Source organism: Dendropsophus ebraccatus, chromosome 8 (genome assembly GCF_027789765.1).
Source record: "Dendropsophus ebraccatus isolate aDenEbr1 chromosome 8, aDenEbr1.pat, whole genome shotgun sequence".
NCBI lineage: Eukaryota > Metazoa > Chordata > Amphibia > Anura > Hylidae > Dendropsophus > Dendropsophus ebraccatus.
This window is the reverse complement of record NC_091461.1, coordinates 108,347,814-108,375,802: the sequence shown is the minus strand read 5'-3', so window position 1 is coordinate 108,375,802 and position 27,989 is coordinate 108,347,814. Positions and strand designations below refer to the sequence as shown.

Genomic DNA, 27,989 nt, shown 5'->3' with positions numbered 1-27,989 from the left:
ACCCCAATCATCAATTACAAATAGGTTATCAATAGAAATGCTAGAAAAATCCTTCAAGATACTAGTAGCAAGCGTGCCACATTACAGCAGGTTATGTTTACCTCTATCTACACGATAGGAAAATCACAATCTCCATCTGTGTTGGACACCATGCAGCACAGGCTTCTATCAGACCAGTCCTCACCTGAACAGTCATTCCATCCACATCACACACAGGCCACATGGACCAATGGATAAAAGTAAAAGTTTGCTAGTTATTTATTGCTTTATATTTACAAAAGAAAAAAAAATAGTTTGCAGGCCATAACAAGAATATAACAAAGACCGAGTTACAGCTAAGTGTAGAAAATATCTACAAATCTTCACCGAGATTTAATCTGCTTTTATATAACAATTCAGCCTGAGAATTTTTTTTTATATATCTTTGTTTAGGCAACTCTAACCCTTTCAGTGCCAGACTAAATGGCTTGCAAAAATCAGTATAACCCACATTGTGCATCTTTGGGTGTGAAGGTGCAGACATACATGTGCAATGTTAATAGACCTTCTTCCTCTTGAAGTAGGCATCGCTGTCGCTAGAGGCTTGGCCATATTGCTCAGAGTATCCGGTGCCGGCGTCTGTGCTGGAGAGAATGTACGCCCTCTTCTCGCCACCCGTTATCTGCCATTACAAGAATAATACCATGGAGTATGAGCTATGTCTAGTGCAGGGTCTGAAGGGTTAGAGCAGAGACAGAGTAACATCAGCCCTCCAGGCACAGCCAAACTACAATTCTTATGCCTGGACAGCCAAAGGTGGAGCACCACAAGGAATTCTTGTTCTCAGGAACTGCACACGACATATACCATCAGTTCTATGGGAAATACATTTGTGACACCAGTATTAGACACGACACACATACCTTCTCTGCAGACGCCGTAACTCCCGGCTGGTACAATGCTTGCGCATTTGTGTAGTAAGTTGGCTGTGCTTGGACATATGCGTTGTATTCTCCATAACCCAGAGTGGAAGACGACTGCAGACAAAGACGAGAATAGTGAAACAACCACTGATATAACCAGACTCCACACCTGATAATTCTCCCCTGCTGTTCCCAACATAAAAACATATGTAGATGCAGATTCTGCCGCCTGTCTGCCCACACTATCTAAACATAATGCTAGGTCTGGATGTGGGGGAGGCCTTCACTCTGCTGCTCATGTGCTCTCACCCACAAGGGAAGAAGAAAAATCTTCTAGGTATGAAAAACCAATGAGAGATTGAGACTAATAACTATGTACATATTAACAAGCATCTTGAGGAGGATCAGCTCCACATCTGTTCTCCCGCTCCTGTACCGCTGGGGATGGGAAATGTACTGAACCCATGATAAAATCTGGTAGTGCGATGCTTTAATGGAACGGTTCTGGCACCAGGCCAGGTCATGGGCCCCAAAATGCCCCCAACAGGAAGATAAACCTCTGCCCACCTATGTACAATCAAGCAGCAATGTAACAAACAGGGCAACCAAAAAGATCTATCAGGGTGCAAGTCTGTGTGTGATCATAGCAGTTGTAGATTTGTTTTTCTGCAGCATAGACAAGTGCAATGGAGTAAAATGCACTTACTAGAGTTAAAGTGACACTGTCACTCCCTTTGTGCATTCTGACTTCTCTACACAGGTGTAAAGGGTAAATTTAGCGGTTTTCATACCTTATTTTATATCATACGTCATGGTGCTTGTTCCAGGAAAAAGTGATCTTTTATCAACTGCAGATTGTGCTAAGTGGGCGGGACTTCACAGCAACAGTGCCACCGTTGGCCCTGCCCCCTCCACGATGACATAGCCACATAGGCCCTGCCCCCTCACTGACCATTGGAACAGATTAAAATGTCTAAGCCCCACCCCCTCTAGGTCAGCCCACACAATGGCCGTCGAGGGATGGGGCCTATGTGCAGATGATGTCATGGAGGGGTAAACTGTGGCAATGTGGGCGGGGCTAAATACCCTTTACACCTGTGTAGAGAAGTCAGAATGCAAAAAGGGCGCCAGTGTCACTTTAAGTTGCATCTTTTGGTTATAGGTGTACACTATGGAGACAGAAGTCTGAATAGGAGTGGTGTAAATAAAATAAGTTTTAGAGACTATTTGCAATGTTGTTATGCTCACAAGAGCAAGGAGGATTTATGGTCTGCTCATACGCTGTGTGTGATTTACCCACTGTAACCTGGACTCTTCTTACCTGGCTGCTGTCCCCTGGAACATCAGTCGGGGCACTGTTGTAAGTGGAATATTGGTCATACCACTGCTGCAGGGCCTCCTGGAACACAACAACAGAGACTTCATCATCAGTCAGCCACGTACCATCCCCAAAGCCATGATGTGACCGCACACTCTACCTGAGAGTAATCCCCATATTGCTGGTTGTAGGTAAAATAGCCGTCCAGTGCCGGCTGTGTTCCTGCGTCCTGAGAGATTAATCCGTCCATGGCGTGAGACTGAAGGGCTCTGATGGCCATTCCTGGGAGACACAAAGGGGAAGCATTTACTATGGTTGACTGACTCCAAAGAGCCCGGGGCCCTCCCTGCAGAAAATACAACATTCTGATAGATACAAACATCTGTGATTTATAGCACTGAAGACCGATCTTCCTGTCAAAATCCTGCTTCTATGGCGGCTTTACAGATCTCTTGTAAGCAAAGAGTCATGGCCAGGACCCCTCAACATATCAGAGATGTCCCCTATGACAGTAGGAGTTACCAGGAAGCACGCTGGCCAGGTTCAGGTACGGGTTGGTGCTCAGCCGGATGTCTCTGGGTGGCTCCCCCAGCAACGACGTCTGGTTGGTAGTCTTGTTCTATAATGTACAAAGTTCACTATAAAACTGTAATAGTTCAGTGATCATTTCGTATATACCAACATGACAGATCAGGAGTGAGTGCGAGTGTGCATATGTATACTTTTCATGTTTTATGTGTATAAGGATCAATATGAAAGTTCTACAACTTTCAAATAGAATTAGTTTCAATTGCTCAATATGAGTAATATACTAGTTTGTCATCAGTGAATGAGAATACTTTTATTCACATTCAGACGCAGTAAACCTGTACATAGCTAGTCCTGCCCTCAGCTGAGAAGTGATGTAACTGTATCCAGAATAGACAATGCTCTGTGAGCTAAACAGTCTGGTATCCACACTGATACAATGTAGAAAACTAATACATTGCATAGATCTGTGCAGCTCTTATGTGTCTTGCTCGTTAACTGGCCACTGGGTGGCAGTGTTGGCAAGTCCATCAAGTCAAACTGAATCAGGTATAAGGGACGCAATAAATTAATCCTGGTTCAAAAGGGATGCTAACAGCAGCTTAGAAGACTAACCTGCTGTTATGTTCCCACAGGGCCGGGTCACTGAGAATTAAGGTAATTTCCTTACCTTCATCCTTAGCACCATTTTAGTTAAACCCTTGGTGTTATTCATATGTAAATTAGGCAGTCTGGTGCACTTGGCACAGGATTACAACCCTAAACACACTGAACCACCCCAGCAGGTCTGCCCCTCCTCATGAACATTGAGCCGGCGCTAAGGATTGAGGTAAGAAAATAACCTCCTTCCTCAGCGTTCCATGCACTATTAGAACATAACAGCAGGTTAAAATCTTCTAACTGGCAGTTAGTTCCCCTTTAAGGAGGTTGTCCGCTTTGGACAATTCCTACCTGTAAGGGTCTATTTACACAGAAAGATTATCTGACAGATTATCTGCCAAAGATTTGAAGCCAAAGTCAGGAATGGATTTGAAAAGAGGAGAAATCTCAGGCTTTCCTTTATGACCGGATCTGTTTATAGTCTGTTTCTGGCTTTGGCTTCAAATCTTTGGCAGATAATCTTTCTGTGTAAATGGACCCTTAGAAGGATACCTTGACAATAAGTTGATCACAATGTGTTATACTGATGGGCCCCCCCAGCAATCAGCTGTAATCTATAGATCTCCCAGTGGCAGTAGATATACCTGTCCCTGTAGTGCCACCACAGGGAAAATTAAATACAGTGACAGATTTTTCAGTCCACCAATACATTATGCATAGCGGCCATTTTCTTCAAGAAGATGGGTAATCATAGAAGACCGCTTTTCAATGGAATTTTATGCAGTTTTCTGAAAAAGTGGTTTCACTGTTATTACCATGTGTCCTTTCATATCAAGGTTTTGCATGGAGGACTTGTCCTAACCAGCATAACACCGATAGGGAGACGCTCTTTGTAACCACTCTCTTCTCTGGCCAAGAGATGAGGAACTAGAACAGAGGACCCCAACCAAGCTACTCACAGTTCTCTATTAGGGTACAAACACACACACCGTATACGCAGCAGATACGCAGCAGATTTGATGCTGTATTCAGTTATTTAGATCTAATCTGCTGCGTATTTGCTGCGTATCGCAGCAGTAAATACGCTGCGTATACGGTGTGTGTGTTTATACCCTTAGGGTGTATGGAAATGGCTTTTATAAACTGGACTTTCCTTTGATAATTATTATCCCTTTAACTATTTGGTTTAAAAGAATAGGGGGGGGGGGACACAGATCATATGATCTGATCCAGAAAAAACATACAGTGCACGAAGGTTCATTAATTTAGAGGCTGGAACAAAATAACCCCAAGTACCTGCTCTACATCTGTAGAAAGATTTACATCCCCGTAATAGTGTGTACTAACAGAAGTCACAAAGGACAACTCTCACCACATGCAGCAGGTCAGCAGTACTGGCCGGGCCATGCGCTGGGTTCTGTGCTGGCAGCAGGGACCCCTCAGATGTCAGGGATGGAGGCTGCTTCTCCGGTGGTATCCTGGACAGGTTGTGGTAATATGGTAACAGGTCTAGGTAAAGGATGCAAAGGAAGGGATCGGGTTATATATTCACTGCTGGCATCTCTCAGACACAACATGAATCATCTCTATAGATTAACTCACCTAAACACTTTATATAAGTGTTTCCCATGCTGTGGCAGTCCAGCCGGTGCAAAACTACAATCCCCAACCAGAACAATAAGAATTGTACCAGCTAGAAAACCATGGCTTGTAAAACATTAAATATCAGGGACATCTACAGGGAAACTAATGTGTAAGCACATCAGTCACCTCCCCCCCTCCCATCGCATCCCTTCTACCCTTAAGTAGTCACATCAAAAAAACAACAAGCCAAGAGGGGATCTCCAACATGACTGTAAGCAAATACAAGGGAATATGTAACACTGATAGAGGGTTAACCATTTAATGCTCCCCATTACTAGTCCCAGCAGTCACATTACTTTTCGGCATGTCTCTTTGTGTGGCCTCTGCCGATCCAGTCTGCGTTGTCCCCATCGCCGCCTGTAGAATGGAGACTGGGGCTTCTCCCAATAGGCCAGGTTTCTATCACCAAGGGAAAGAGGTGTAAGATAGAAGACATTGAGGCTGCCAAATGCCCACCTGGGGTGTACTTACATTGTTATTGGATTGTGAGTTCTTGAGCTGCAGAAGCTGCTGCTGGGCCATTTGCAGATGGGGGTAATTTTGCATCAGGACGTTTCCTGGAAGTCCCGGCTTCTGTACAGATAAATAGGAGCATAAAGCCATGCACTAGACCAAACCACCAGATTCCTAACCTAGCAGTAAGGTAAGTAAGCAAGAATGCACTCATTCACAACAACGCATTCATTGTACAACAACCTCTGCAGAATCTCTATGGTTTCCACGTTGGAATAGAATAGAATTTGTAGACATCTCCCAGACGTAGACACGCTTCTCTCCCTACCTGATGCAGTTTGTTGAGCTGTAAAAGTGCTTGGTTTACTGTTGGATTAACAAAGTGCGGTCGTCCAGAGGAACCTGGGAGATATGGAGAGCTCAGAACACAAGTGACACAAGAGGGAGCACGTTCTAAGATGGTGTATGGAGTGCTCACCGTGCTTCCCTGACCTTCCTCGGGGCTGCAGGAGCATCTGTAGCATGGCTGGGTTGTTGAGGCTCTGTATGATCTGAGCAGGGTTCGGCTCTGGAAGCAATCCCTTCCTGTTATTCTGCAGCTGGATACAAGAACAGGTCACAGCTTATAGGCTAGCAGATTACTAACAGCATAGTCCCCAAAAATCAATCCTGAACATTACAGAGGCAGAATTTCCAGCTGTCTTTAGTTCTTCTTTCATCTACACTCACCGGCCACTTTATTAGGTACACCTGTCCAACTGCACGTTACCACTTAATTTCTAATCAGCCAATCACATGGCGGCAACTCAGTGCATTTTGGCATGTAGACATGGTCAAGACAATCTCCTGCAGTTCAAACCGAGCATCAGCATGGGGAAGAAAGGGGATTTGAGGCCTTTGAACGTGGCATGGTTGTCGGTGCCAGAAGGGCTGGTCTGAGTATTTCAGAAACTGCTGATCTACTGCTGATTTTCACACACAACCATCTCTAGGGTTTACAGAGAATGGTCCGAAAAAGAAAAAACATGCAGTGAGCGGCAGTTCTGTGGGCGGAAATGCCTTGTTGATGCCAGAGGTCAGAGGAGAATGGGCAGACTGGTTCGAGCTGATAGAAAGGCAACAGTGACTCAAATAGCCAACCGTTACAACCAAGGTAGGCAGAAGAGCATCTCTGAACGCACAGTACCTCCAACTTTGAGGCAGATGGGCTACAGCAGCAGAAGACCACACCGGGTGCCACTCCGCTCAGCTAAGAACAGGAAACTGAGGCTACAATTTGCACAAGCTCATCGAAATTGGACAGTAGAAGATTGGAAAAACGTTGCCTGGTCTGATGAGTCTCGATTTCTGCTGCGACATTCGGATGGTAGGGTCAGAATTTGGCATCAACAACATGAAAGCATGGATCCATCCTGCCTTGTATCAACGGTTCAGGCTGGTGGTGGTGGTGTCATGGTGTGGGGAATATTTTCTTGGCACTCTTTGGGCCCCTTGGTACCAATTGAGCATCATTACAACGCCACAGCCTACCTGAGTATTGTTGCTGACCATGTCCATCCCTTTATGACCACAATGTACCCAACATCTGATGGCTACTTTCAGCAGGATAATGCGTCATGTCATAAAGCTAGAATCATCTCAGACTGGTTTCTTGAACATGACAATGAGTTCACTGTACTCCAATGGCCTCCACAGTCACCAGATCTCAATCCAATAGAGCATCTTTGGGATGTGGTGGAAGGGGAGATTCGCATCATGGATGTGCAGCCGACAAATCTGCGGCAACTGTGTGATGCCATCATGTCACTATGGACCAAAATCTCTGAGGAAGCTTCCAGCACCTTGTTGTATCTATGCCACCAAGAATTGAGGCAGTTCTGAAGGCAAAAGGGGGTCCAACCCGTTACTAGCATGGTGTACCTAATAAAGTGGCCGGTGAGTGTATATCTGTGCATCCTGATATGTAATACGGACAGAGGTGGCTTTAAAAAGAACCTCCCCTTCAATCTCTTTCTACAAATGAATGTAAATAGTATATCCACTAGAAGGAAAAGATGCGGTGCCCATGTGATCAGCAGCATGTGCCAGCTGGAATATGCACCTCAGACCCAGGCCATTTAACCCCTTCAATACCACAACTAACATCTAATGCAGTGGTGTCAAACTCCCAGCATTTCAGCTATTGCAAAACTACAATACCCATAATGCCCGGACAGCCAAAGCTTTAGCTGTCCAGGCATTATGGGAATTGCAGTTATGCAATAGCTGTAGGATTGCAGTTTTACACCCCTCCATCTAAAAACTGTAACAGAAGAGATTGCTTTATGTCAGTCTGCTGCCCCCCTGCATGCGGTTTGCTGATGGGTTTCCATAAGGTCCCAGCATTCAGTCTTATCACATGGTACCCCTAAAGGATCACCCACAGATCTCATGGTCTATAATCAATAGGGCAATGTGACCTCTGAACCTACCTCTTACAAATCTATGGGTGTATTACAGAGAGGCAGACGCTGAATGTTGCACTTCTCTTACCATTCCCTGTGCTGCTACGAGAGCGGCGAGCACACTGCGGCCTGGAGACCCCGGGGCACAGAAGGAGACCTGGATCCTGCTCCCATTCACAGTCATCCCGTCTATGGAGTCCCTCACCTCCTCCGCCTGAATGGCTGTTTCGTATTCCACCACTGCAAACCCTGCAGAATAGCCGCCCTCTTCTTCTGCCAGCTGCAGAGACAAAAATGAAATTACAAAATTACAATCCATAATACGAGGCCAAAGAAAACCATCGGCATGAATAATTTGAAGGATTTTCCTAATTCTTCTCTCTACCCCCACTTCCACATCCAGCTATAAACTTCAGCTGCCTATTACTACCACTAGGGGGCGACCTATATACAGCAGTTTATGGCTCCTAACAAAGTGTCCTCCTGTGACCCCCAGTGAACAGCTGTTATCTGTAAAGAAAGCAGGTAGTAAAATGTTCAGCTTCCCCGCAGCGCCACCACAGGTGAGGTGAAGCACTACACACTGTCCATTCATATCAGTGAGTTGTCTTTATTTAAATAATAGAGACCCTTCATATCTCTTTTGAGGAGAAAAGGATCCTGAACAGGAGACGCCCCACTATGTTAACTGCCAATTTTTAAAAATGGCCAGACTTCTCCTTTAAAGGGATTGTCCAGCGAAAATCTTTTTCTTTTAAATCAACTGATATCAGAAAGTTGTATAGATTTGTAATTCACTTCTATTTAAAAATCTCAAGTTTTCCCATACTTATTAGCTGCTGTATGTCATGCAGGAAATGTTTTATTTTCAGTCTGACACACTGCTCTCTGCTGACATCTCTGGCCGAGACAGGAACTGTCCACAGCAGGAGAAGTTTTCTATGGGGATTCATAGAAAACAGAGTTTCTGTCTGGGTCAGAGGTGTCAGCGGAGAGCACTGTGTCAGACTGAAAATAAAACAAAATTTCCTGTATGACATACAGCAGCTAATAAGTATGGGAAGACTTGAGATTTTTAAATAGAAGTAAATTACAAATCTGTATAATTTTCTGATATCAGTTGATTTGAAACAAAAAGATTGTAGCTGAATAACCCCTTTAAGTCCACTACAACTAGTTTATAGTTTAGTTTCCAGGTATAGATGGGGTAAAATTATAGGGTCATTTACTTGCCTCACCCTGGGGTCAATTAGCCTGACGAGTTATCTAAAATGTGCCATAAACTCCTATATTATGGTGATAAATATGACTTTGAAGCTTTTCCCTTCTTATCTGCAATGTAAAGGAATCTTAGAGGAGGGTAAAGGTGTCATGAAGACCCACAACATTGCTTTCCATGCACCTGCAGCTTCTTCCCCCCAGGCTTTGGGCCGTATAGTGCTCAGGGATAGACAGATAAACGGGAAGCATCTTGTCTGATGTAAAGCTGCGTTCCACAAACTGTGGCTCTCTATAATCAAAGGCTATCCAGGCATGCTGGGATATGTAGTACTGCACCAGCTGAACAGTCACAGCTTGCTGACACGTTAATGAAATCAATCATTTTATAATGGACAATTCTGAACATTTTGAATATAACTCTGTAATGTCTTGCTGTTGGTGAATGGATATATTTTGGTAGCATTGGGAGGATTAAAAACCCTTCAGGCCTTCTTCTCACAACTGAGTGTTGTTCTCAATTGTACCCAGACATTCTCATTACACAAGGATTAAGCATTATTTATAGTGGAGGAATACTGTCTCTGTATACAATGCTGCCTGTGTCTAACATCAAGCGAGGAGCCAGAGCCTGAAATAGCTGCCGGCACAAAACACTATGTATAAATCCATATTTGTGCTGCCACAGGAGGCAGAAGAAATGAACATTATATATAGAGGTGGGAAGTGGCCGACATGGCGATCACTTCTCATCACAGGTTTATATGTAGTGATAATTACAGAATTACTATATGACCCAGAACATCATTTACAGAAGTATTACGGCTCATCTCTGACCACCAGTATACAGCTCTCATACAGAATTATTCTTCTAAAGAGGTGAGTTACATCCTGTATTATACTCAGAGCTGCACTCACTATTCTGCTGGTGGGGTCACTGTGTACATACATTAATGATCCTGAGTTACATCCTGTATTATACTCCAGAGCTGCACTCACTATTCTGCTGGTGGTGTCACTGTCTACATACATTACTTATCCTGGACTGATCCTGAGTTACATCCTGTATTATACTCCAGAGCTGCACTCACTATTCTGCTGGTGGTGTCACTGTCTACATACATTACTTATCCTGGACTGATCCTGTGTTACATCCTGTATTATACTCCAGAGCTGCACTCACTATTCTGCTGGTGGGGTCACTGTGTACATACATTAGATTACTTATCCGGTACTGATCCTGAGTTACATCCTGTATTATACTCCAGAGCTGCACTCACTATTCTGCTGGTGGGGGTCACTGTGTACATCCACTACATATCCTGTGTTACATACTATATTATAATTTGGAGATGCGCTTTCCAATAACAATCAGCACTGATCCATTTTTCCCAGTATGGGAACATTATTCTTGTATCTGCATATAAATGAACCTCTCCGGCGATCTCGCTATGATTAAGTCTCCGGACATCCGTCTGACTGCGGCTACAATTGCTCCTAATGAAGAGGTTTATTATCTGGTAGAGAACGTCCTCCCCGAGCAGCTTGTGACTTATCCATAGCGTCTCCACCACTCCAGCTCAGAGACCAAACACACGGTAGGGAGCCCGCTGAAAGCTTTCACCTCCCCACCGAGAAGGTAAAACCCATCTACAGGGAAATGTAGTATTACATGGCGTCAAATCGAATACGCAGCTCTTGCATGTATTATAACAATGGCATGGAGTCTCCCACTTTATATTGATGTAAAGGGGATTCCTGGTTATATCAGCAAATGAAGTTGGATCATTGCATAAGGAAAGGTTCTGCTGCCTTCTACTACACTTCACCATTTTCATGATCTTGGTTTGCTGTCACTAAATGGGAACTGTTGTTGACAACCAGAGACTGGAGAACACGTACACCCCTAATACTTTGTAATATTAGGTCTGTACAAGTTCACAGTCTCCTGATGTAATTCATGTAGTAATGTTGCTCCCGTCATCCACACTCCAATGACAGAAGTAGCAATGAAGGGCGCGTGGGGGATGGGCACAACATTAGGTAGGGGAGAAGAGGTGTTATTGTAATCCTGCTTTTGCCAGGAAAGACCCTGCAGATGGTAAGGGTCCTATTCCACAGGCCGATAGGGGCCCGATCAATAATGTAAACGAGCGCTGATCTGCTAGATTGGCGCTCGTTTACTGGGCCTATTACATGGCCCGATAATCATTTAGCGAGGGCTGCAGTGACATCGTTACCGATGTCCTTGCAGCCCTTGTTTAAACACTATACATTACCTACACATGTTGCCGATCTTCTCCTGCACTCCTCCTTCGTCTCGGTCTGGCGCACAGCAGCAGCTTTGGTGCGGCCTGTCTGAGCTGACAGACCACTCAGACAATCACTGGCCACGGTGGTTCTGTCCAGTGATTGGCTGAGCGGTCTGGCAGCGCAGGACCGGGAGGAAGAAGGAGCGCAGGAGAAGACCTGCAACATGCTTGGGTAAAGTATGGTGCTTGTGAAATCGTCAGTCGCTCGCCGCGCATCGCTATTCCACGCAGCGATGCACAGTCTGTGTCTGATGATTTTAGGTTTGAGCCTAAATAAACGATCAGCCGATGACACGATCATCGGCTGATTGTTGTCTCTACTCCACAGAGCGATGACCGGCGAATCGGGACGATTCGGCCAATTATGGCTCCGTGGAATAGGACCCTAAAAGTGTGAGGTGGAGTGAAGTATTGCCCGCTACCTGGCAGAACGTTGGTCTGTACAGAGAGGAGAAGATTTCGGTCAGTTCATGGATATTGCTGTAGTCTTTAGGAAGCTTGTCAATGAATAGGCACTTTGAATGGATAAAATCCGCCGTCAGCTGATTGACATCTACCCACTGGGCAAAGAGGGTAAAATCCTCCAGCTGCTTGCCAAGCAATTCTAGCCGGGCCTTAGAAGCAGAGTCCTTCTTCATATACTCTACGAAGCCATAGCCCTTAAAGTAGCCGGTGACCTCGCTGTAGACCAGGATGCAGCGCTCTGTGTTTCCGTACATGCGGACCAATTCCTCAAACTCCTCCAGGGTGAATGAGGGGGGCAGGTTGGTGATGCACAGAAGGGCATCAGTCGGTTGCAGCTGAACCCAAATCTCCTTGTCCCGGAAGACGTGCTTGTGGAAGCTGCTAATGGCATCTTGTGCTTGTTCTCCATTTGTCAGCGTGATGAAGGCTGCAACAAGAAGACATACAAAGGTTCAGTGCAAAAACAGGGACTCATTCTGCGCCCAATTTACAATGATTCACGCCTGAAAATCAGCCTCATGTCTACTAAATTTATTAAGAGCCGACCGTCTCCGGTGTGGACCACGCGGGCAGGGATTTAGTTCAGACTGCGTACAGATAAGTTGTCAGTACAGATAAGTGTCAGTGTTCCTCAACTTCAGGATATTCCAGCTGTTGCAAAGGTACAACCTCTATCATTTCCTTGATAGGAGTTGTAGGGGAAAGTCACAAATTGAGACCACTGTTTCATGGAAGGATCTAACCTTTTAGACGTCACTCAGTGACTTCTGCTGTGCTTCACTTCTAGTAATGGAAATGTCTAAGCAGTGCCAAGGAGGTTTTACTGATCTATAGCAGGGGTAGGGAACCTTGGCTCTCCAGCTGCTGTAAAACTACAACTCCCATCATGCCTGGACAGCCAAAGCTTTAGCTTTGGCTGTCCAGGCATGATGGGAGTTGTAGTTTTACAACAGCTGGAGAGCCAAGGTTCCCTACCCCTGATCTATAGATCAATGTTTACAGGCTTCGCCACCAATGCATAAAGATGAGAAGATAACCCAAAACTGGGACCGATGCAAGTGAAGTGCCACGATGGCTCTGAAAAATTATATATATATGGTTATATTTTATCTGGGAGATAACTGCACATGACCTATAAGATTTATGTGTGTATTTGTATGGGACACATAGGTTGGCCTTCCATGGACATCTCTCTTCAGTGATACGGAAAGGATTTTTACCCATACTAACACAACCTAATCTGAATATCTAATAAATGCCAGGTTTATTCCCATGCTGTCAGGCTAAGCGATTGCCCAGTACTATGAAAAACAAACACACACAATATGGCAGTAAGGGGCTAATGAATATTTTATTTGCCCAAACTCAGCAGAGTGGCAATTTCCCATTATTCTGCAGAACGTGGGTCCAGAGGAGGTCAATAATTGCTGGGTCAGCTCTCAAGTTACATTCTACGTCTTCTAAACCTGATACAATGATCCCCGGGACTCACTTAATATGCCGACGCTGCTGTTCCTGAGCAATTACTGAGGAGGGATCTGACGCGAGGCTGATAACATCTCACAGGCAATGAGCCCAAGAGGAGGAGAGGGTTATATCCAATGATGAAAATGATATGCTTCATGGGCCCTTAAAGAGCCCCTCAGGTAATAATGTGCGTCAATCGGCTTATTAGAACTATCCACCTCATAATTCTCTACGACGCAGCATTATCCAATCATAAAGCATTGTTCATCCTGGACATTCTGATGCATGATGTGACACTGTGGCTTGTACAAGCAGAGGAGGAGGCAAGTAGATGAGATAGGATTGCATAACCATGCTGGCTTACATACTATACAGCAGTGTCACCCCGCCTATGAATCTGGAGCTGTTGCACCGGTCCCATCATGCCCAGACAGTCTTTGTCAGACTACTGCAGCCTGGTAATGTCTTGCACCATGCACCAAATATGTTAGGGCCCTGTTCCACAGTAACGATAATCGGCCCCATTTGGCCCGATTCGGCCGATTATCGTTCGTTGAAATAGAGAGAACGATCAGCCGATGATCGTGTCATCGGCTGATCGTTCATTTAGGGCCAGACCTAAAATCATCGTTCCCCCACCGCGCATCGCTACGGTTGAATAGCGGTGCGCGGCGGGCGACCGACGATATCAGAAGCGCAGCATCATACATTACCTGTCAGGGCTTCTTCTCTGCGCTGTCTTCATCCCCGGGTCCCGCGCGCTGTATTTTCTGAATGGCCGGTCAGCTGACGGAGCGCTCAGCCAATCACAGGTCGGAACCGCCGCGGCCTGTGATTGGCTGAGTGTGGCCTGTCAGCTGACCGGCCATTCGGAAGATAGAGCGCGCGGGACCCGGGGATGAAGACAGCGCAGAGAAGAAGCCCTGACAGGTAATGTATGATGCTGTAAGGGCTGCAAGGACGTCAGTAACAATGTCCTTGCAGCCCTCGCTCAACGATCATCGGGCCGTGGAATAGGCCCAGTAAACGAGCGGCGATCTAGCAGATCGCCGCTCGTTTACATCGTTGATCAGGCCCTCCTCGGCCCGTGGAAAAGGACCCTTAGAATAAAGTTGACCAACCTGTGGCTCTCCAGCATTTGTAAAACTACAACCCCCATCATGCCCTGACAGTCGAAAAAGCTGCTACAACATGCTAGGGGTTGTGGTCTTGCGATAGCTAGAGAAACAGAGTTGGGTAACACTGCTTTAAAGGCCATATTTATTACATGGCATGATATAGAGGAGGAAGCGAGCGCCATCCTGTCAGGTCAGAGCTCGCTTCTCGCTCGCTGCCTGTGATATTACACGTACAGACAGTAAGGGCCCTATTACACCAACCAGGAATGGACTATAAACAGAGAACAGGTAATAAAGGAAAGACTGAGATTTCTCCCCTGTTCAAATCCATTCCTGGCTTTGGTTTAAAAAAACCTGTCAGATAATATGTTGTGTAATAGGGCCCTAAGCTGGAAGAGCCATCGCTACAATACTTAGATCCTCTGGGCAAACCATTGAAGTCAGGGGCGGTCTGCTAAGCAGTCATTGTCTTGATCGAGTTATTTCAACATGTTAAAAGACCACGATCAGTCAACATTGCGCATGTCTGCTCATCGTGCTCATCTTTTAACATGCGCTGTTACACTAAACGGTTATCAACCGTAACAGCCAGTAATTGGCTAAGTACGGCTGATAGTCATTTGGTGTAGTTTGCTGAGAGTTGTAGTTTTTAAAACAGCTAGTTGGAAACATCGCCATATCAGAGCAATGACGCATAGAGACATCTTTTTTCACCCGAATTTCCTTTGAATAAAAATATGACTTTATAAATAAAGTGTAGTTTTCGCAGTCGATGCATTAACCATGTGGCTTAGGATTAACACTGCTCCACATCCCTCCCAGATAGGAGACTTTACGGCTATGTTAACATCACGTTTTAGCCCCATGTCGGGCTACACATCGGGAATCAATGAAAAAAGGATACTGACGTGCGGCCGACGGCCCATTGCCTTGAATGGAGTCATTTAGTGACAACTTTCTGTCCATCTGCCCAACAGATACTTCTTTGGTGCAGGACTCAAAAGCGTGGACGACCACGCTTTTAAGTCGCGCACAAAGAAATATATGTCGGCCAAATGATCAGAACGTAGTTACAAAATGACTTTGTCCTGCCCAATCAAAGTCAATGGGGCCATCGGCCACACGCCAGCATCCTTTTTTCATTGATTCCCGAGGTGTAGCCCGACTTGGGGCTGAAAATGTGATGTGAACATAGCCTAACAGTGCATTTTTTTTAGGAGCAGGATATTTTGTGTAAGGTTTTCTCACCCATCTGAATGGGGTTGATTCTGTGACTATCCCCTGATAACACTCCATAAGCCATCAGCACATGCAATCTAAAGGGCCTCAGGAAACAGACGACAGATAGCAGCAGCAGCAGCTTGTGGGGAGTGAACTCACCGGTCTTCTTATTTTTATCCACGTAGCAGTACTTGATTTCATAGTTCTTCAATAAATCGTGGATATCCTAAAAAAAGAAAAAGAAAAAGGACTATAAAAGCGGCTGAAAACAAGACTCCATCTGTGATGAAGAACAGACGCCGATGCCGGAACATATGGCCCGCGGGGCGTGTTTACTTTAGTTATGTATTTATGTATACAGTGCGTAGGAGAACTCAGCAGAAAATATCTCCTGCCGCACAGTGCAGGGTGGACGCGTGCCGTGCAGCTACGAACACAGCTAATTGGGGACAGTCATGGGGAGCAACAAATATCCCAGCCCTATCCAACTTAAACTACAACTCCCAGCATGCTCTGAATTGCAATTAGGTTTAGACCACGGCATTAAGTGGTGGAGTAGGAGGCTGCACAATGTCAGGGAACCTGGGAGTTGTAGTTTTGCACTAACTAGAGATCAACCAATGCTCTAGGGCAGGGATGAGGAACCTTCGGCCCTCAAGCTGCTGCAAAACTACAATTCCCATCATGCCTGGACAGCCAAAGGCATGATGGGAATTGTAGTTTTGCAACAGCTAGAGGGACAGAGGTTCCTCATCCGTTCTCTAGGGGTTGGAATGGGGTGCGAAGGCTGACAGGGCATGCTGGGAGATGTAGCTAAGCAACTGTACTTTAGCTACGATAGATAATCCCAGCCATTTACCCACAGCATCTGTGCTACATTAATGCAATCTGTACCATTAGGATGATCCCATATCTCATTCAGGAAAATAGTTTTTTGTCGCAGTCGCTGCAACACAAGGTTTTTTGGGAGTTGTAGTTCAGCACACAAATCATATTAACAGTTAATACGAAAAGCCCCGGACCAGGCTTGTGTGAATCCCACATAGAGATGGATTTTTCTCATTACTGGGTCTGACAGTCTCTTATTTCCCCTGAATGAGCTGTCAGACGTTACATAAATAAAATAGGCTGCTATGCAGCGAAGCAGAAGAGAATCAAACCCAGTGAAGCCGAGCGCCTGACATTACAGCAGTGACACAAAGCAGTCCTGAGCCGGGAGCTTCCCTGGATACACAGGGGCCACAGTCTGCAGGATCAGGGTCATTGTGGGGGGCAGGGAAATCATCCATCAGATCACATTCAGCTCTTTGGCATTTGTTTTCCAACATGCAAACCCAACTCGTCCGCCCATGACGGCCATGCAAATAACGTGACACAGGATCCTTCCAGCAGAGCATCTGGGCAATGACAATGTTTGTCAAAGGGATATTAGGTCAATGCTGATATCTCTGAAGATCAACAGCCACATGGCCTATGGCTGCGGCAACAGGTGGTAAATGGTTAACAGGTACTACACACGTGAGGAGACCAAGGTGATGAGGAGTGTCAAGGACCAAGAACAAAGTCAGGAAAGTTAAGGAGATAATGGAACTCCAAAGATAATAATCAGAGTATTACAGCACATCCAGGACACTTCTATAATACTGCTCCTGTGTACAAGAATATAACTACTATAATACTGCCTCCTATATACAAGAATATAACTACTATAATATATAGTCCAGTAGCAATGAGAGCTAGCACCAACGTGCATATATGGTAGTCAGGACCCTCTGGGCTAGGACAATCGGAGTGGAGGATGTTAAGGCATAGGAATAGGCAGCCAGGTGGTGCATATAGCTGAAAAAGGTATAACATCACATCCAGAAGCAAAAAGAGCTAGCACTCACCGTATGCTGCAAATATAGTCCTTTATTCAGGGTAATTCAGCATGGTCATAGGGGAGGGAGGTGAAAGCAGGAGCGTGAAGGCAACAGGCTGTTTCACTCGCAGTACGCGAGTTTCGTCAGGCCCACGGACGTCACTGCCGGGGGAGGGTCTTGTATAAATACGTAACAACAGGTAAGTGAAATTAAAAACAATTAAAAACAGTACAAAAACTTGTTACAAGAAGGAACCAAAGTCATTACTAGTGTGCCGTGACACATGGTCGGGTGTGCCGCGGGGAAAGTTCCCAAACTATGGTGCCCCTGTGAAACAGGAGAAAACAATGGGGAAGACAAACCTGGGGATGGGGGAGAAAAAGGGCAGAGAAGCAGGGGGGAGAGAAGTTTGGTAAAGAGAAGCAGGGGGGAGAGAAGTATGGTGGAGAGAAGCACAGGAGAGAAGCACGGGGGATAGAAGCACAGGAGAGAAGCAGGGGGGGAGAAGTGTGGTGGAGAGAAGCAGGGGGGAGAAGTATGGTGGAGAGAAGCACAGGAGAGAAGTAGGGGGGAGAAGTATAGTGGAGAGAAGCACGGGGGAGAGAAGCACGGGGGAGAGAAGCACGGGGGAGAGAAGCACAGGAGAGAAGTAGGGGTAAGAAGTATGGTGGAGAGAACCACAGGGGGGAGAAGAAAACAGGCCCAGGTTTCACACTGAGTGAGTATAAATACATTTAGAATCTATATTATTAAGTATATGTATAAAATGTACTGTTTTAGTGTCATTTTGTGCCATTTTGGTTGGTGGTGTGCCCCGGGATTTTTTTTAAGTATAAAAAGTGTGCCGCGGCTCAAAAAAGGTTGAAAATCACTGAGCTAGATGATAGACTTATATACACCCTGGTTGCCCAAGATCCTACCAGAAAAATTGTAGAAAAACTTAGAACGTTACTTAGCACACATGTTAGTAAGGGAGCTATTACAAAAAAAGTAGCTGAAAAATTGCTTATTGAGTCACCTCGTGTACCCAGGTGGTACTGCCTTCCAAAAGTACATAAAAGTCTTGAGAGACCCCCCGGTCGCCCTATTGTATCCGCCATCGGATCCGCGACCTAGGGGGTCTCTCAATACTTGGATTGGTTACTCAGACCCCTTTTAGATGGGTTCCCTGCATATCTCAAGGACTCTAACGATTTTCTATTAGCTCTTGAGGAGAGTCACTTTACCCCAGGTTATTTTCTGGCTTCGGTGGACGTCGAGAGCCTCTACACCCGCATCCCTCATGATGCGGGTGTAGAGGCTATCGATCGCATCCTCGAGCTTACTAACCATCCCCTTTCTTTACGTAATTTTGTTAAGGAGGCTTTATTATTTATTCTCACTAATAATTACTTTGTTTTTGAAGGTGCATGGTACGGGCAGAATACCGGTACCGCGATGGGTACACCCGTATCAAGCACCTACGCTAATCTTTTTCTGGCATTTATGGAGATGAATACTGTTTTTCATACCCGCAATCCCTTTATTTCCCACATTAAGAATTATTTTAGATATGTGGATGATGTATTTATTGTTTGGGAGGGTTCTGAGGGGCAGTTTAATGATTTTGTTAGGTATTTAAATGAGAATAACAACGTTAATATGATTTTCACTAATAAATTTGGGGGGCACAAAATTGAGTTTTTAGATGTATTAGTTGATATATCTGAGGGGAACCTGGTTACTTCTGTTTACAGGAAACCACAGGCCACCAACTCCATTCTACATTATCACAGCTCTCATCCACACCAGGTAAAAAACAGCATCCCATACAGTCAATTTCTCAGACTTAAGAGAATGAATAACACAACAGATTTATTTATGCAGCAAGCTTCTGAACTAGCACAAAGACTAGAAGAGAGAGAATATCCACACTCCATTGTAAACAGAGCCATAGAAAAAGTATCTCAGAAAGATCGTTCTCAGCTACTATTGAGTAAAAAAAAAGTCCTCGTTCGAGACCTAAAAGGTTCGTCTTTTCCTTCCAAAATACCAACATGAATAAATGTATTAATGACAGCATACGTAGACATTGGCACTATATTGAGGATGACCCAGATCTTAGTAGTGTAGCTATTCATAAACCCATTGTTAAGTATCGTAAAAATGTTACCCTAGGTGAAACACTCAAGAGGAAACCAGGTTCCCACAATGCTACTGTATCGCAGAAAAATTGGCTTAGTGTGAACACGATTGTAGGTAATAAAAAATGCGGCCAATGTGCCTACTGTAACCAGATGCACCCTGTATCCTGTGTTAAACTCAATGGCAAAGAGTGCTTTATTAACAAGCTTATCACTTGCAAGAGCACCTTTGTTGTCTATTCTATTTTTTGTCCTTGCGGACGTTTTTATGTTGGAAAAACAAAAAGAGCTCTTAACACTCGATACAAGGAACATTGTTACTCTGTAAAAACAGGAAAAGGGGTACCTAGATTAATTTCACATGTACGGGGAACCCATGGTGGAGACACCAAGGTATTAAAATTTCTAGGATTGGAAAGAGTTTTTTGTAATACCAATGGCGGAGATCGCCACCAGCGTTTGCTCCAGAGGGAATCTATGTGGATCAGCAGACTACATGCTGTAGGACCCATAGGTCTTAACGAGCGTAATGACTTTGGTTCCTTCTTGTAACAAGTTTTTGTACTGTTTTTAATTGTTTTTAATTTCACTTACCTGTTGTTACGTATTTATACAAGACCCTCCCCCGGCAGTGACGTCCGTGGGCCTGACGAAACTTGCGTACTGCGAGTGAAACAGCCCGTCGCCTTCACGCTCCTGCTTTCACCTCCCTCCCCTATGACCATGCTGAATTACCCCGAATAACGGACTATATTTGCAGCATACGGTGAGTGCTAGCTCTTTTTGCTTCTGGATGTGATAACTACTATAATACTGCTCCTATATACAAGAATATAACTACTATAATACTGCCCCTATATACAAGAATATAACTACTATAATACTGCTCCTATATACAAGAATATAACTACTATAATACTGCTCCTATATACAAGAATATAACTACTATAATTTGGGTTGCAGGGCCGTTCCATGGCCTCCCTTCCCTGCACGTGCACGCTTTGCGGGGTGGCGGTCGCTGACCGACACGGTGTGGAGTTAGCGTAGGGACCCGTGTGGACCAGAGGACCTGCGCGGTGGTACACGGGGCAATATGGCTTGATCAATTCATATACAGACACTCTGGTGTTGATTTTTTATATAGGCCTAGCGGCATTAGTATCAGCCATAGATGGGATGTGCAGCCGTTCCATTCTCTCCAGTTCGTATAACTACTATAATACTGCTCCTATATACAAGAATATAACTACTATAATACTGCTCCTATATACAAGAATATAACTACTATAATACTGCCTCCTATGTATGAGATTACTAACACCGCTCCCTATATATAATTACTATAATACTGCTCCATTTATATAATAATATAGCTACTATTCTAGTTACATAAAAGTGGATGATGTGTAGAGAATGTTGTTAAAAAGGTACAGATTGTAATAGGTAAATATATGGCAGAAAGATTACAGTGTGTGCTGGGCCCTAGACCCCCCATTTATTAAATAAACAAACCTTATAAAGGTAAAACACCACTGTATCCACCCCCATAGTAACTAAACAGCCTTAAATCAGGAGCAGACACAATACGGATTACAGGGAACAAACATTGATTCTCTGCCCCCACCCTATGCTAAAATTACGCAAATTATTACAAAATTTGGGATGAACTACAAATGAAAAATATGATGCCATATATGACGGCATAAAGGAAATGTATTTGTATACCGTTATTTAGGGAAAATTCAGGCTGCTTTTAACAGCATTTAGTGACACGCATTACAGCAAGCCTCATGGACAGAGACCATAGTGAACATCTACAGACTGTACTCTTCGTTGAGGGCAGGTTTCTGGGAATGCTCTGTGACCTGTGTGCACAAGCCAGTGTAAAGGGGAAGGGAGGCTGAGTTCCTCAGGTTTGGCTAAGGGTACTATTACACGGAACAATAATTGGCCCGATTCGGCCGATTATCGATCAGTGTAATAAATACAACGATCATCGGCTGATCGTTGACATAGGTTTGAACCTATAATTGTCGGGCGCCAACCGTGCATTGCTACGTGTAATAGCGGTGCGCGACCGGCGGCTGATGATATACATTACCTATCCAGGCTCCAGGGCTCCTCAGCTTCAGAGTGGCCTATCAGTTGAGACAGGCCGCTCTGAAGCTGGAGCGCGTGGGACCCGGGTAGAAGACAGCAAGAGGAGCCCTGGAGCCTGGATAGGTAATGTATAAAGTTAAGCAAGGGCTGCAAGGACATCGGTAACGTGCAGCCCTTGTTAAACGATAATCGGGCGGTGCAATAGGCCCAGTAAACAAGCGCCGATCTGCATGGTGTCCTCTCCTGCGGTGCACAGAAGGTTGTCAGGGGACGAACTACTACTCTTCTCTAGTAGTTCATCTAAATGAACTAGAAAAATAATATTGGTGACAGTGGCCCTTTAAGAAAACACAAACGCCAAATCTGGGATCCCGCACCTGGCATCGTTCCCACGACCAGCAAAAAGCAAACATCATCACTTTGGGGATTTTACAGGCTCAGGATATATTGACAGCTCGAGCAAATAAAACTGAGCAAACAAGGCTGGAAGCGCGGCAGGCTCCCAGTGTCTGTCCACAGAGGGGCCCGGGGCCACTGACTGATAATACCGCAATGTCTGCTATCAGTGAGCAGAACAATCCGGGGGTAACACTGCACCAATGTGATGACTAGTCTGCAGCCCATAGTGATCTAGGAGCATGAGTAATGGACAACCCCTTTAAAAGTAAAACAAAAATGTCTAATAACCATTTCTAGTTTATCTCAAAACCTCTACTGGTTGTAAGAAAATGAAACCTGTTTACAGACCCGCGAGGTTCACGAAGATGGTCACAGTGCGTCAGTACAGAAGCGGCAGCCGCGTCAGCAACAAGTTATCAGCACAGACGCCACACAGAAAGGTTCCATTCACTGATAGCAAGGACCACAACATGGGAAAATTACAGAACTTTTCAGAACGAAATTGACAAATTTTAAAGGCAAATCCCTTTAAGTGAAACACCTGATGGCTGGGGAGGTGGTTTGGCATTCTGCACAGGTGTGAATGTGGCGGATCACGAGGCTGCAGTAAGAACAACAATACACAGAGAGGAGTCACCATCTCCAAAGAGGTGCAATGGTGGGCATCTCTCTAATAAGTCTCTATAACCCGTCCTGGTCCTCTCCAGACCTGAGGGGGGCGCACAACCCCGCCCTCTCCAGTCAAAAGGGAGGCACTCATCCTGTACTGCTACTTTCCACTTATGAGGGTGGCAGACAGCCTCTCTATTCGGGAAGGGGATGGGCCACTCTCCAGCCACAAGGTGCGGGGGCGCCCGTCACTCTACAGCCACGAGGGGGGGGGGGCGCCCGTCCCGTCCAATCCAGTCACTCTCCAGCCACGAGGGGAGGGGGGGCGCCCGTCCCGTCCAGTCACTCTCCAGTCATGAGGGGGGCGCACGTCCCGTCCAGTCCCTCTCCAGTCTTGAGGGGGGCGCACGTCCCGTCCAGTCCCTCTCCAGTCTTGAGGGGGGCGCCCGTCACTCTCCAGCCACGAGGGGGGGGGGGGGGGGGGCGCCCGTCCCGTCCAGTCCAGTCACTCTCCAGCCACGAGGGGAGGGGGGGTGCCCGTCCCGTCCAGTCACTCTCCAGCCACGAGGGGAGGGGGGCGCCCGTCCCGTCCAGTCACTCTCCAGCCACGAGGGGAGGGGGGCGCCCGTCCCGTCCAGTCACTCTCCAGCCACGAGGGGAGGGGGGCGCCCGTCCCGTCCAGTCACTCTCCAGCCACGAGGGGAGGGGGGCGCCCGTCCCGTCCAGTCACTCTCCAGCCACGAGAGGGGGGCGCCCGTCCCGTCCAGTCACTCTCCAGTCATGAGGGGGGCGCACGTCCCGTCCAGTCCCTCTCCAGTCTTGAGGGGGGCGCACGTCCCGTCCAGTCCCTCTCCAGTCTTGAGGGGGGCGCCCGTCACTCTCCAGCCACGAGGGGGGGGGGGGGGCGCCCGTCCCGTCCAGTCCAGTCACTCTCCAGCCACGAGGGGAGGGGGGGTGCCCATCCCGTCCAGTCACTCTCCAGCCACGAGGGGAGGGGGGCGCCCGTCCCGTCCAGTCACTCTCCAGCCACGAGGGGAGGGGGGCGCCCGTCCCGTCCAGTCACTCTCCAGCCACGAGGGGAGGGGGGCGCCCGTCCCGTCTAGTCACTCTCCAGCCACGAGGGGAGGGGGGCGCCCGTCCCGTCCAGTCACTCTCCAGTCATGAGGGGGGCGCCCGTCCCGTCCAGTCACTCTCCAGTCATGAGGGGGGCGCACGTCCCGTCCAGTCCCTCTCCAGTCTTGAGGGGGGCGCCCGTCCCGTCCAGTCACTCTCCAGTCATGAGGGGGGCGCCCGTCCCGTCCAGTCACTCTCCAGTCATGAGGGGGGCGCACGTCCCGTCCAGTCCCTCTCCAGTCTTGAGGGAAACGCACGTCCCGTCCAGTCACTCTCCAGTCATGAGGGGGGCGCCCGTCCCGTCCAGTCACTCTCCAGTCATGAGGGGGGCGCCCGTCCCGTCCAGTCACTCTCCAGTCATGAGGAGGGCGCCCGTCCCGTCCCTCTCCAGTCATGAGGGGGGCGCCCGTCCCGTCCAGTCCCTCTCCAGTCATGAGGGGGGCGCCCGTCCCGTCCCGTCCCTCTCCAGTCATGAGGGGGGCGCCCGTCCCGTCCCTCTCCAGTCATGAGGGGGGCGCCCGTCCCGTCCCGTCCCTCTCCAGTCATGAGGGGGGCGCCCGTCCCGTCCCGTCCCTCTCCAGTCATGAGGGGGGCGCCCGTCCCGTCCCTCTCCAGTCATGAGGGGGGCTCCCGTCCCGTCCCTCTCCAGTCATGAGGGGGGCGCCCGTCCCGTCCAGTCACTCTCCAGTCATGAGGAGGGCGCCCGTCCCGTCCAGTCACTCTCCAGTCATGAGGGGGGCGCCCGTCCCGTCCAGTCCCTCTCCAGTCATGAGGGGGGCGCCCGTCCCGTCCCGTCCCTCTCCAGTCATGAGGGGGGCGCCCGTCCCGTCCCTCTCCAGTCATGAGGGGGGCGCCCGTCCCGTCCAGTCACTCTCCAGTCATGAGGGGGGCGCCCGTCCCGTCCCTCTCCAGTCATGAGGGGGGCTCCCGTCCCGTCCCTCTCCAGTCATGAGGGGGGCGCCCGTCCCGTCCCTCTCCAGTCACGAGGGGGGCGCCCGTCCCGTCCCTCTCCAGTCATGAGGGGGGCGCCCGTCCCGTCCAGTCACTCTCCAGTCATGAGGGGGGCGCCCGTCCCGTCCCTCTCCAGTCATGAGGGGGGCGCCCGTCCCGTCCCTCTCCAGTCATGAGGGGGGCGCCCGTCTCGTCCAGTCCCTCTCCAGTCATGAGGGGGGCTCCCGTCCCGTCCAGTCACTCTCCAGTCATGAGGGGGGCGCCCGTCCCGTCCAGTCACTCTCCAGTCATGAGGGGGGCGCCCGTCCCGTCCCTCTCCAGTCACGAGGGGGGCGCACGTCTCGTCCAGTCACTCTCCAGTCACGAGGGGGGCGCACGTCCAGTCACTCTCCAGTCATGAGGGGGGCACCCGTCCCTCTCCAGTCATGAGGGGGGCGCCCGTCCCGTCCAGTCACTCTCCAGTCATGAGGGGGGCGCCCGTCCCGTCCCTCTCCAGTCATGAGGGGGGCGCCCGTCCCGTCCCTCTCCAGTCATGAGGGGGGCGCCCGTCCCGTCCCTCTCCAGTCATGAGGGGGGCGCCCGTCCCGTCCAGTCCCTCTCCAGTCATGAGGGGGGCTCCCGTCCCGTCCAGTCACTCTCCAGTCATGAGGGGGGCGCCCGTCCCGTCCAGTCACTCTCCAGTCATGAGGGGGGCGCCCGTCCCGTCCCTCTCCAGTCACGAGGGGGGTGCACGTCTCGTCCAGTCACTCTCCAGTCACGAGGGGGGCGCACGTCCCGTCCCTCTCCAGTCATGAGCGGGGCGCCCGTCCCGTCCCTCTCCAGTCATGAGGGGGGCGCCCGTCCCGTCCCTCTCCAGTCATGAGGGGGGCGCCCGTCCCGTCCCTCTCCAGTCATGAGGGGGGCGCCCGTCCCGTCCAGTCACTCTCCAGTCATGAGGGGGGCGCCCGTCTCGTCCAGTCACTCTCCAGTCATGAGGGGGGCGCCCGTCCCGTCCAGTCCCTCTCCAGTCATGAGGGGGGCTCCCGTCCCGTCCAGTCACTCTCCAGTCATGAGGGGGGCGCCCGTCCCGTCCAGTCACTCTCCAGTCATGAGGGGGGCGCCCGTCCCGTCCAGTCACTCTCCAGTCATGAGGGGGGCGCCCGTCCCGTCCCTCTCCAGTCACGAGGGGGGCGCACGTCTCGTCCAGTCACTCTCCAGTCACGAGGGGGGCGCACGTCCAGTCACTCTCCAGTCACTCTCCAGTCACGAGGGGGGCGCACGTCCAGTCACTCTCCAGTCATGAGGGGGACGCCCGTCCCGTCCAGTCACTCTCCAGTCATGAGGGGGCGCCCGTCCCGTCCCGTCCCTCTCCAGTCATGAGGGGGGCGCCCGTCCCGTCCAGTCACTCTCCAGTCATGAGGGGGGCGCCCGTCCCGTCCAGTCACTCTCCAGTCATGAGGGGGGCGCCCGTCCCGTCCAGTCACTCTCCAGTCATGAGGGGGGCGCCCGTCCCGTCCAGTCACTCTCCAGTCATGAGGGGGGCGCCCGTCCCGTCCAGTCACTCTCCAGTCATGAGGGGGGCGCCCGTCCCGTCCAGTCACTCTCCAGTCATGAGGGGGGCGCCCGTCCCGTCCAGTCACTCTCCAGTCATGAGGGGGGCGCCCGTCTCGTCCATTCCCTCTCCAGTCATGAGGGGGGCGCCCGTCCCGTCCAGTCCCTCTCCAGTCATGAGGGGGGCGCCCGTCCCGTCCAGTCCCTCTCCAGTCATGAGGGGGGCGCCCGTCCCGTCCAGTCCCTCTCCAGTCATGAGGGGGGCGCCCGTCCCGTCCCGTCCCTCTCCAGTCATGAGAATACCCTGTCTCACGTTGGGGCCCCTCACTGCTCTCCATTACCTGACAGTCCCCCTGTGCTGTACTCTCTCTCCGGTTCCCCCTCCCGGGCCTCCCCGGTTACCTGGCTGCTGCAGTCGTGCGGGAGGTTCCGCATCAGGATCTTCCTCCGGTTGCCCAGCTCCCGTCTGGTGGCGTCCAGCCTCCTCCGGATCTCTTCGGGCTCCAGCTGCCAGACCCCGGCCTCGCCCGCCTCTATCTCTGCACCCATCTCCCCCTCAGGCTCGGAGCCCCCCCACTCCTGAGAGCACCGGGGAAGCCCGGGCTCCCGTGCCGCCATTTTGCTGCGGCTGGCTCGGTGCGCCTGGCTATGAGAGTGGGGCGGGGCCACGGAAGACTCCGCCTACTCCCGGGACCTCCCCGCTGTCACCGGGCACCACCAGCTAACAGGAGGCAGCGGGGCCTGGGGACACACACACCGGATATCACACGGCACAGCTCTGCTACATAGTATAGACGGTCAGCGGGAATGGCGCACGGAGAGTCGCCTGTTACTAAGTTATAAGACACTTCCGGCAAATTTACTCAACAAAACTTCTCACAAATATCACTTAAAGGGGAACTCGCGAAAATCTTTTTCTTTCAAATCACCTGGTGTCAGAAAGTTATACAGATTTGTAATTTACTTCTATTTAAAAATCCCATGTCTTCCAGTACTTATTAGCTGCTGTTTGTCCTACAGGAAGTGGAGTATTGTTTTCAGTCTGACACAGTGCTCTCTGCTGCCACTGCTGTCCGTGTCAGGAACTGTCCAGAGCAGGAGAGGTTTTCTATGGGGTTTTGCTGCTGCTCTGGACAGTTCCTGACATGGACAGAGGTGGCAGCAGAGAGCACTGTCATACTGGAAAAAATACACCACTTCCTGCAGGACATACAGCAGCTGATAAGTACTGGAATACTTGGGATTTTTCTATAGAAGTAAATTACAAATCTATATAACTTTCTGAAAGCAGTTTATTTGAAAGAAAAAGATTTCTGCCAGGAAACCCCTTTAACGGCCCATGTGACTCTGCAGGGACATCGCATAATAATGTAAGTGATTGGTGACGCGTTTTGACTGTGACTGCTTAACAAAAAAATGCAACCGACTTGTTTTAATAGTCAAGTCGCCACTCTAAGGGCCTTATTACCTGCTAATCGTTGCATTGTTCGAATGGGTCTTTAATCACACAACAACATTGCACAGCTTGGAGAAGACTTAGGGTGGGTTCATACTGAGGAATTCTCGCGGATAATGTCCGTGGAATTCCGCAATATGTCCGCGCGCACGGCCG

At 48.8% G+C, this 27,989-nt stretch overlaps 1 protein-coding gene across 1 annotated transcript; it reads right to left on the bottom strand.

The window, feature by feature from the left end:
* Positions 1-234: 234 nt before the first annotated feature.
* RAVER2 (ribonucleoprotein, PTB binding 2) lies at positions 235-27,067 on the bottom strand. The gene is made up of 14 exons (XM_069981379.1): positions 26,780-27,067; positions 15,850-15,916; positions 11,842-12,311; positions 7,978-8,169; positions 5,924-6,044; positions 5,774-5,847; positions 5,464-5,565; positions 5,289-5,391; positions 4,721-4,857; positions 2,743-2,839; positions 2,381-2,502; positions 2,224-2,301; positions 903-1,016; positions 235-661 (listed from the first exon to the last, which is right to left on the bottom strand). Exons 1-14 carry the CDS (start codon positions 26,993-26,995, stop codon positions 536-538), a joined length of 2,019 nt encoding a protein of 672 aa, XP_069837480.1. The 5' UTR covers positions 26,996-27,067; the 3' UTR covers positions 235-535.
* Positions 27,068-27,989: the final 922 nt, after the last annotated feature.

Coding starts and splice junctions, on each gene's coding strand:
- RAVER2 (XM_069981379.1), bottom strand. CDS start 26,995: ATGGCGGCACGGGAGCCCGGGCTTCCCCGGTGCTCTCAGGAGTGGGGG. Junction 5,392..5,463: donor ACTCACAATCCAATAACAAT/GTAAGTACACCC, acceptor CCTTGGTGATAG/AAACCTGGCCTATTGGGAGA. Junction 1,017..2,223: donor TTCCAGGGGACAGCAGCCAG/GTAAGAAGAGTC, acceptor CTTTGTCTGCAG/TCGTCTTCCACTCTGGGTTA.